General features: G+C 34.7%; 1 protein-coding gene across 1 annotated transcript; it reads left to right on the forward strand.

The window, feature by feature from the left end:
- Positions 1-7154: 7154 nt before the first annotated feature.
- On the forward strand, positions 7155-10956 carry LOC107810564 (E3 ubiquitin-protein ligase At3g02290). Its single transcript, XM_016635358.2, has 5 exons — positions 7155-7349; positions 8000-8198; positions 9325-9748; positions 9836-9945; positions 10575-10956. Exons 2-5 carry the CDS (start codon positions 8076-8078, stop codon positions 10599-10601), a joined length of 684 nt encoding a protein of 227 aa, XP_016490844.1. The 5' UTR covers positions 7155-7349; positions 8000-8075; the 3' UTR covers positions 10602-10956.
- Positions 10957-11379: the final 423 nt, after the last annotated feature.

Below are 11379 nucleotides of genomic sequence, written 5' to 3' on the forward strand. Positions count from 1 at the left end.
TATAATTTTGGCAGAAACTGCCTGTTTTGGTAGCTACACCACCTGCCACATACCAAATTCCTTATTACAAGCAACAACAACAACAATACCAACAACAACAACAACAATACCAACAACAAAACCAACAACAACACAACAACAACAACAACACAACAACAACATTAACAACAATATTAAAACCAACAATGTATAAAGTTCAATAAAACTAACACATTAAGCTAACCAAACTAGGTTAACTCTTATTACAAGCCCATTCGAAAACTGGTTCTATTTGTCTAGTTCAAAGTGTATAAAAGTCAAGGAGTGTTTTGTACATCATTATCATCACTGTTTGATGAACTTTCATCACCAAGACGGTATCCAGAAGGGTCTACTTGTCGAGGACAGGAAGAACGATCATGAGGAGGATGGGAGGAACGAGTACGGGAAGAATGGGAGGAACGAGCACGGGGAAGTCGAGCCTCTAGCGATGACTCACGAGACCGGGGAATCAAAAAACCTCCAAAAGCTAGGAGAGATTTTAGTTGCTCTTGCACGCCCTGGCACTGAACTTGTATGCCAATGTACTGAGCATCTCTAAGCTTTTCTCTTTCCTAGGCTTCTTCTAGCTCGGATGTGAGCTATGTCACAGTCTCCCGCAGAGCGGAGAGGTTCTCCCCATCAAGTTGCTCGGCTTGCGAGGAAGTCTCTATTCCTTGCATTTCATACTTATAGCTATGGAATTTATTAGTAGGAAGCCCATATACCTTCCCCCATTTTGGACCGCCAGCAGCATCCGTCCACATTCTTTCAGCATCCTCGTCCGAAGGTTGGATTGGCTCGCCCGACTCATTAGGTAGCTGACTGCGTATGAATTCCTCTACTTCAGCTGTGAAGCGACCCTATAAGAAAAATTACATTGAATTAGTATTTCAAAATTTATATAAAAGTAAATCAAAATACTTAATGAAAAGTAAAAACTTACATGTACAGTCGAGGCTCGGCCCTCGACCCACCTTTCTTGATCCGTCTCTTTCTTATTCTTTACAATATGAGTCTCCTTGAATAGCTCATCTTGGTTCATCGGATGCCCCAACTTCTTTTCCTGAAAACTCATAAATTTTAGTTAATAAACAGAATAGATATACCTTGAAAATTAAAATAAATTAAGCAATTACGTACCATTCTTCTTTTTATTGTCCCTAGGCTGATCGCACCTCCAGTGTGCAAGGATCCTCCCTTCTCAGATGCGCGAGCTTTCTTTCCTTTTTCGATCTTCTCTAAGAACTTTGCGGTAAGCCATTGCCTTTGCAAATCCTCCCATAAATTCTGAAGCAACCATTCAGGCTTCTGATTCAACTTTCTAGCTTTGGAGAAACTATGCGACAACCGCTTACGAGCTTTGAGATGAAAATTTGCAGCCACTTCCGCGCTATAGCGATGTTCCCATACACACTTACTTTGTATTTCAAAAGTTAAATATTATATGAAAATATCAAAAATATAAATAATTATACTGCTTAAAAGAACATTTATACCTTAAATTGATTGAAAATTTGCTCCTTCAGCGAGAATGGAAGTTCACTCCAAGTCGCATAAGGGCCATCATAAAGCTTTCTGGTTGCTTTGGTGATTATTCGCATAGTAATATTACTCGGGATGAACCTGCAATTTAATAAAAAAATACATTAATATCTTAGTAAAAATTGTAGAAAATAATAAAAGTAAAAATAACAAATAACTCTTACCCATCACCCTCAGGGACTATAATGATCCTGCCATATTGATCATAATGCACCTCCTCGTCATCATCAGCATCACCGTCCGAAGCATGTATATCAGAGGCATGTGTGGAAGGTGTAGGGGGGTTAGAGCTAGTATCTCGCAGGCGAAGGCCTGAAATAGATGGAGTCCCTGATGAAGATGGCTACGATCCCTGTGACTGCGACATAGCTGGACGGACCGCAAGTGGCTATGATACTGATTGTTGTGACCCAATTGACTGTGACACTGATGACTGTGATCCATGTGGATATGATATGAATCGATGCGATCCATGCGATGCAGATGGCTGCGATCCACGTAGTCGTAAGGCAGGTGGACTATATGTCGGACGTATAGTCCTATGGCCCTATGACGAAAGACATGGTGTTTGCACGAAGGTGTAGGGCTCGTGATGTTGTGACAACTCATAATAGCCCTGGGGTGGAGGCAAAGACATAGGCATAGGCATAGGCATCTCTGAAGAGGGTGGAAAAGATTGAGTATTATCTTCTACCCTCCTCTTTGGTTTCCTAGCCTTTTCTCGACCCCGAGAACCAGTAGGGTCATTGTTACCTCGACCCTTGCCTATCATCTGCATAATATAATACATATTTAGATTGAAATATATAAAGAAACTAGCTATAAACGAGAGTTATTAAAGAAACCAACTTTTTAAAGCTCATCGACATATTGTTCCTCGTTAGAGAATTCTTCTTCCTCACTAGTTTGAGCTTCATCAGTTGATTCTTCTTCCTCGTTTTCTATAATTCTTACTTCAATTATATCAACTTCTTCCAATATGAGTTCAGGATGTTCCAAATCATTTTCTAAAAGTTCGTACACTATTTAGTGAACACTGGAGATATCGTTTTGATGTGCAACATCTAACACATTCTCGACTTCCACCCTACCTACAGGCTTAGTTTTGATTACAACCCACCAATCGGACTTATTCCACCGCAATGGATAAGGAGCATAATACATTTGCCTAATATTATGTGCAATTATGAAAGGATCATAGAGATCATACTCCCTCGTATGATTAACCTCAATTATGTTGTATTGATTGTGTATTCTTGTACCTCTTATTGAATTTGGGTCAAACTACTTGCATCTAAAGAGTATCAATTTCTTAAATGGCCAACCTGTATATTCTACTTCTATTTTTTCTTTGAGCACACCATAATAATCAATATCTCCAACTTGGTTGCCATCACCACCTTAAACCCACACCCCACTATTGTTACTATTTTTATTTTTAGAGCAATCCTCTGTATGAAACTTATAACCATTCACAACGTACTTAGACATTGTTATGACCTCAAGCCCAGGTCCCCAAGATATATCTTTCAAAAATTGATTTACACCATTATTTAGATCATTTACCTACATATTGTTAAAAATATTCATAAGTTAGCATAACTTCCAAACATTGTTTACCTACATAGTGTTAGAATATTTTAAGGATAAACTTACAAATTGTTTCAACTACGTATCAAATATCGTATATACAGCATCATGGCCAAATTGACCCACGAAGTGACTGTGACACATCAAATATTTTTAGTAGTTGCATTGAGATGTAATCACAGTAAATTTTATATTTTGATAACTACTAAATCAATACTTACTTGAGAAATGGTACAACTTCAGGACAATTTAGCAACACATGAAGTGTAGCTGACTTGTACTCCATATCACTCAAACTTCTCTTTCTAACATCCTTAGAACATCGGCCTGGTTGATTGAATATGGACATAGGCGGATATAATGGATCATTCACACATTCGACCGTGTGTCTATTGGGCCTATTCCTAGCACATGGCACATTACTCTCAAAATAATAAGAACAAAAATGAGCAGTTTCCTTTGCAAGATAAGCTTCGCATATAGATCCTTCAATCATATTCCTCTGTTTAACAAATTGTTTGCATTTGCCAATTGTCCTACATAATTTCAAGTTCAATTCATATCTTAAAATTTCAATTTATAAACTAAAAGTTCAATTCATAAACTAAAAGTTCAATTCATATCCAAAAAGTTCAATTCATAATTTATACCTTAAATCAATTTATAAATTAAATAATTTAAATACATTAATTTGAGTTCTATTAAGAACCATAAGTTCATAATTTAAGGTAGTTCATAATTTCTACCTTAAGTTCATAATCTATACATTAAATAATTTAAATGCATTAATTTGAGTTCTATACCTTAATTCTAAATCTAATGTAGTTCAAACCAAAAACCCTAATACTAAATAGACAAAAACTCTAAAAAAATTACATAAAATTATATAGCAAAAATTAAAAGCTAATAAGGTAGATTACTAACCTTGAACAACAATGGCAGTGGTGGTGCTGCAAAGGAGGAGAATGATAGTAGCAGCTCCGGCGGACAGTGATAGCGGCGGGGAATGTGATAGCAGCGGACAGTGATAGTAGCGGCTCCGGCGATGGTGGCGCGGTCACAGTGGTGGCGCGGGGTGGGGGGATTTATTTGTGTGAGGGAAATAGAGAAGGGGAGGGGAATGTGTTGAGAGAGATTTCGGAAAAATTTTGGGAAGAAAATAAGAGAATGGAAGGGGAAAACCTATTTTTGACTCTGGATTTACAAAAAGCGACCAACGTTGGTCGCTATTTTGGTAGCTAATTAAGTTTTGACTGTTTGACCGAAATAGCGACCAATGTTGATCGTTATTTTTTGACTGTTTGACCAAAATAGCGATCAAAGTTATATATATATATATAGTATTGATTAAAAACAAAATGTCTCGACTTATATCAATTAATATGTTATAATTGATTCATCGACTTATAACCTAGTGATGAATGAATGTAATTCATTAACTCTGTTACAATACAAATAATGAATACAGTATCATGTACTATAACATGCTATATATGTAGTTAAAGTAGCACGAAGTGTGTGTGTTATATATATACACACACTAACATATACTATAACAAGTTATATAAACGTTATAGTATTACAGTGAATATATATATATATATATATATATATATATACATATGTTAATATTTTATATAATATTTAAAATACTAATATAATTGTTAAACGTTAAAACTGGGTCCCAGATTAGCGACCAAAGTTGGTCTCTATCTGCTTCCCCTTTCGTAAGCGACCAACTTTGGTCGCTAATTTTGAATTATATTTATTTATATTTTATAATTTTTTTAAATAATAATATAATTATTAAAATTTTATAACTGGGTCCCAGATTAGCGACCAAAGTTGGTCTCTATCTGCTTCCCCTTTCGTGAGCGACCAACTTTGGTCGCTAATTTTAAATTATATTTATTTATATTTTATAATTTTTTTAAATAATAATATAATTATTAAAATTTTATAAGTGGGTCCCACTTTAGCAACCAAAGTTGGTCGCTAATTTCAGTAATTCTTTTACCAAGCAAGTTTGACCAGTCCGGTCAACATTTTGACTAAATTATCGACCAAAAAGCGACCAACCTTGGTCGCTAATGTATTTAGAACAATTATTTAATTATTTTCTCCAATTTAGCGACCAACTTTGATCGCTTTTCTTGACAGACCAATTTTGTTCGCCAAATTTTGATCGTTTTTTTCCGGATTTCTAGTAGTGTATATTGATAGAGTCCAAAAGGAGGATCTCCTTATATGATGAGTTTTGGTGTTGGAGTATTTTTGCTCGTGTAGTCGTTGAGGAATTATTTCCTTCATCATCCTGCTGATTATCCCTACACGGTGTTGATGTAGGTGAATTAATACCTTCATTTTCGTGAAGTATATCAGGAGGTTTAGGAGGGATTTGAGAGGATTGATGGTTGGAGAGTGGGAAAGACCATTGCTACTATGGAAATGTTGTGGAAGAAAGTAGTGAGATGACAGACCTTTTCACTCTAAGACGATTGTTAGATAGTAGGAAGTACGAATATCTCTAATTTACATATTATGTAGTTCAAACAGTTGCAAGTTCTAATTTATGTCGAAGCACATTCAGAATCTTTAAAGTTAGTGTATGCAACATGTCACTGCATTTACTTCTCTTTTGAGGAAATGAATTTGAATTTAATATAAATATCATGGATGTTTAAAATATTACTTATATATAAATAGAGACTAAAATAATGATGATGGTGCCATAGTTGCTTGTGCTTTTGTCATCTTCAAATGGAAAATGTCAATTAAGTGAACTACCTCATAAAAGCACAAGAGTCAACATCTTTATTTTTGAAAATTGTGAATGGCTTCCCCACTGAAATAAAGAAAGATTCTTCACCATTGATTCCATGCACCAACTATGAAGCTTCTTTATATCCTTTCCCCATTTTTTATTATAAGTAATTCATTTCACTACCCTATAGATAAGATTGGTCACCAACGTCAGCTAAACTTATATTTATTGAATCATTATCTAAAAAATTTTATCTAAACAAGAGGAAGAAGAGACGCCATGATTTGAAGTTTTGAATTTGTCTTAGTTATAGTTTCGCAATTAAATATTTATATATATTTAATAAATTTTCTAATACAATTAAAATATTTACTGAATTTATAGTCAAATAAGTTCAGCCCCTGACATAGCATTATGTTATCCGTTAAATATGTGCACGCACACCCTGACCTAGCATTATGTTATTCGTTAAATATGCGCGCGTATTTATATAAAATTCAGATGAGCTTATATAAAAATGACAGATACAATTTTACTTTGAAATAGGGCCTCGTTATTGTGTAGAATATGACATGTGTTATATATTTTATTTAGTTTTGGGGGAAAGATCATTTAATTTAACTTTCATATCACGGAAATATCAAAGGTCATGAAAATAGTAGAAACAGTTAGAAAGATGACGAATTTTGACAAATGGAGGTCTGTATATCAATGATAATCAATTGATTTTTAAATGAATATATAGTCGATCTTAAAAATTGAAAAGACAAGAGGGGACAATATAAGTACTCCTAATATGTAATTGAAGTTATGGTATAATTGTTACAATTCAATTCTACACCACTATGGTTTACTAATTTGTTAATTAGACTTGCTAAAAAAAAGTAAAACGTTCTCTAATTAAAAAGTCTCTTAATTTTAGAGTTTATTGTTTAAATAAAAAACAAACATATACCAATTATTCGACCATATCATAAAAAGTATGACTTTCAAGTCCTTTTTTTTTTCCTTTAAATCTATTTTTTTTAACCTATTATTCGCATGGCGGAATTCATCTCCAAAATTGAAAAAATTAAGAAACTGTCAATGTATGTAAGTTCTTTTTATAACGCATTATAATATCTTCTTTATATATTTAAAATCTTTGGAATATTAGATCAAGTGGGAGTAGGATTTAGTATTTAGTAGTAAAATATATTTAGGTGTACCTTAAACAGAACAAAAGGGACAGAGGTATAATTTTTCAGCTAGTTCCTCGCCGTGATACCTTATACACCCCCAATAGAGAGAGTTTTCCATATAATCAAAGATTCTAATTAAAAAAGGTGGAAACTTTTCCTTTTTTGTGTCAACTCTCTTTCCTCAATTCTCAAAACTCTTCATTATTTGTTTCCACAGCACAGACCCTTTGCTATCCAAAATCTTGTCTCTGGTATTGTCACCCCTCTTTCTCTCTGTTTCTCTTCTATATAAAATTTAATGATGTTTTTGTGTGTTATTCTTTTTATGATTATGAGTTGTATTTGCTGCTTCTTTTTTGTGATCAATGAGACTTGCATGTTATGGTTATGGTGTTTTCTTATCAATATACCTCTGTGTGTGTGTGTGAAGTGTGATTTTCCAAATACTAAGCAATAGAATCCCTGTTCTGTTTCCATAGGTCTTAAGGTTGCTTTGATGATGAGTTAATTTTTCAGTGATTGATTGCATTATTTTACAGTTTCATAAATTTTTTAAAGTACTTTTCCTAGCAATTTTTGGGAAAAAAAGAAAAATTTTATTTTTTACGGTTAGAGCTCTCTATAATACTCATTCACTATAAAAACCAAGTTTTTATAGAACCAATTTTTATGCTATGTTATAATATATGTTCTCTGTTAAAGCACTTCGCTATAACAGCCGAAAAAACTCGGAACAAATTAGAGTGTTATAAAAAGTATGACTGTATTTCTGTTTAATCTTTGCATTAAGAGCAATAAATTGGGAAAAAGAAATTTACTATTTTTGGTCTGACATGTTTGTTTACTTTAGTTTTAGTGTTTACTTCTGTTTGCTTATTTGTAATTTTTTATTGCTTTAAAGGAAAGTTTGGCTACTGGTCTAAAAGGGAATTGATACTAAAAGGTTGAAGATTTGTGTAATGAATTGAAGAAAAATCATGGGTTCAGTTTGTTGCTGTTTCACTGTTTCTAATGTTGGAGAGAATGCTGCTGTCTCAAATGATCAAAACCATAGCAGCTGCCAGTGTTTTAGTTGCTGCTTTCAGAACATACTTAATACGGTACCTGTCGAAAATTCTTTTGCTTTTGGCTATGAAGTAATTGTATATGTTTATCTTATCCTAATGTTTGGATGGTGCGATGAACTATTTAATGTTTCACATTGTTTGGAAGGGGAGCCTTGGAGCAACAGTAACGTTGTCTCCGTATGACCTATAGGTCACGAGTTCGAGCCGTGGAATCAGCCACTAATGCTTGCATTAGGGACTACCCAGGCCCTATGGTGCAGCCCTTCCTCTGACCCTACGTGAACGTGAATGCTTCGTCCACAATGTTGCCCTCTACCACTAAGCTAATTCTGCCTTGTCAGTTTTCTATGAATAAATGATGGCAAGATTCTTAACTACCGAAAACTAATCGTGTCTAGCTGAATTAGTTAATTAGTTGGACCACCAGCTCAACTAACTATAGCAATAATGAATATTTAAGTAGCACAACAGGTGAAGATGATTCCAAGGAAAAACTTCAACTACCTTAAAGAACTAGGGAGATGACCTGCCTTGCTCTTTTGCAAAGAATAATGTAGCTCTTTGAATCCCAAACCTAAAGGATTTTCGATTATACTAACATGAAGAATGTGCAGCATCTTCTGTCCTTGCTCAATCTGCAACATACCATTTGATTATGGATACTGGATTAGCTTTTAACCGATTAATACATCAAATATCAGTCGTTGTTTGCTTTTAATATTCTGTTCTAATGTATTATGAACAAAGATGACACTTGATGGAACTTTCTTTTTCATATTTTACTAGCTCATAAATTACTAACTCACAGAATAGCAAAACTCGTCGCTTGGTGCAAAATGTTAAACGTGACGCTAATGTGATCACATATCATCTTTAATAGTTTAAACATGGAAAAGCTCTCTTGTTTTTGAAGAACTGTGAAACAAACCACAGAAACGAATATTGCAGCCTTGAATCCATTGTTTATTATTGCTAACCTGGAAAATTCTAATTATAGCTGTAGTAACAACAATCATGAATATATTGCTCGTGTAGTTGCATCCTTTTTGCTAATGATTCGTTTTCGTAATGACTCTTTCCTCGTTAAGATGCTAACTTTTTACAATATGCTGAATGTTCCTTATCATGAAATTGACTTTTAAGTATTACTTGTCATCAGTGTGGAGCTGTATTTGGTCGAGCACAAGAAACTGCTGTGACTTCAGCTAATCAAGGCCCATCATCTTCGACTGTTGTAGTTACCAACAATAGTTCATGTAATACAATCAGTTCTCAGGGTAGAGTTTTATCAAATAATGCTGCTCCAAGACAGCCACAAGTGCAACAAGAAGTTGCATTTAGACGACAGGACAAAGGAACAAGTCATTCACGAGTTGAGCCTGAACCAGTTGGAGATGCTGATGTTGAAATAACACAAAGACTTCTACAAGCAGACAAGCTGATTAAATTAGACAGTGAAGGAGGATATAAAGAAGGTTGTCCCGAGTCCCCTGAAAAGGTAAATTTATCAAAGTTGGAGACTGGATTCCAGTATGCAGTTTCCTCATCAGAAGATGAGGATGTATGTCCAACATGCCTCGAAGGTAGCTTGCGTTGAACTATTTGATCTGCAATTAGCATGCTACGTAGTTGGATAAATAATTTTTGAAGTGACTTTTTCTTTTATGCAGAGTTTACACCAGAGAACCCCAAGATATCGACAAAATGTTCACATCATTATCACCTCAGCTGTATTTATGAGTGGCAGGAGAGAAGTGAAAAATGCCCAGTTTGTGGAAAGGCAAGAGTTTTTGTTTCTTTTACCTTTTGCTGTTTAAGTTACTCTGGCGCATTGCTAGTTTGCAATATCGTATTTGCTGCATAGTCAAGTTAAGATCTTCTTCCACAAGGGAGGAGTAAAACATTTTTTATGTTAGTCAAATAACTAATGCTTTATCACTGTTTTCCTATATTTGCTTTTCCTCTTTACTAGTTTGCGACATGTTTCTGTTCCGCTCAGGACTCTAAATGGCATGTTATTACATGCTTTGTCAGTGTTTAACGTACATAGGTTTAAGAATAATGTCTTGTTATCTGAAAATGACAGCAGTGTAGGTAGCAAGCGGTCACTTGCTCATTCAGATGGCTCAGTTATTGAGCCCCTATATATATATATATATATATATATATATATATATAGTTTATATGTATTAGAGATATATATAGATATATCTGCAATCTGATCTTCTACTTTCAGAAACAAATATGTTGTATACCTTTGATTTAAAAGAGAACAAAAGATCATAGAATTATACTTGGAAAAAAAATGTGCGAAGAGCGCTAGTGATGCCTAAACTTGATAGATTTCTGGTCATACAGTTTAAGTTATTTACCTCTGATTCTCTAACACTCTTTGATTTCCTTTCCCAGTTGATGCAATTCCAGGAGACAAATTAGTGTACGGAGCTGAAGAGAAAGAGAGCTAAACGAGAATGAAAACCAGACGTATATGTGAAGATTTCCTGCAGCTTAGTAAGGTGTACATAATTCTTGACTACACTGGTCCTCAACATCTTAGATTTGCTCTGGAGTTGTTCCTTTCTTTGGTGTTTTTAACTTTTGATTATTTGGAACATGCCCTGTTATACAACGGATTGAAGAGTAACACGATATACAGTCAAGAGAACACTTGTTTCCCCTTAAAATCTGTTTGGTATTTATACTTTTGGCGCCTCGGCTTTTTGATTGCTGCTATATGTAAAACAAGTCAGACCAACTACTTGTGCTAATGAAATTTAGATGATTGATTTTATCAGCTTATACTATCTATTTGCGCCATGGTCTTTACATCTTAATTAAGATTGGTGGCACATTGTTACAAGTCTTTTACATCTCAAAGTGCTTATATTTGCCAGTTGCCTATGCTAACATTAAGTACAGAGTTTTTTTACCGATGAAATTATTAAATTACTCAAAGAAACACCAAAACAATGTAGGATATAGGTGACATCCTAGGCAAATTCCACATCAACAAAACACGGGATAGATACTGGGTATATAAGTAAACGGGCCTTAGACCCTAGTAATGCGTTTTAAAGCAGTGCGGACAATATCCCTAGTGGACTAGGCTGTTAAATATGGTATCAGAGCCACTTCACGTGCAACTTTGAATGGTATTGGGAAAAACCTCAATGTCCTCACTAAGTCCGGGGGGGGGGGGGGGGTCCCTAGGCAA

The sequence above is a fragment of the Nicotiana tabacum genome, chromosome 20 (genome assembly GCF_000715075.1).
Source record: "Nicotiana tabacum cultivar K326 chromosome 20, ASM71507v2, whole genome shotgun sequence".
NCBI lineage: Eukaryota > Viridiplantae > Streptophyta > Magnoliopsida > Solanales > Solanaceae > Nicotiana > Nicotiana tabacum.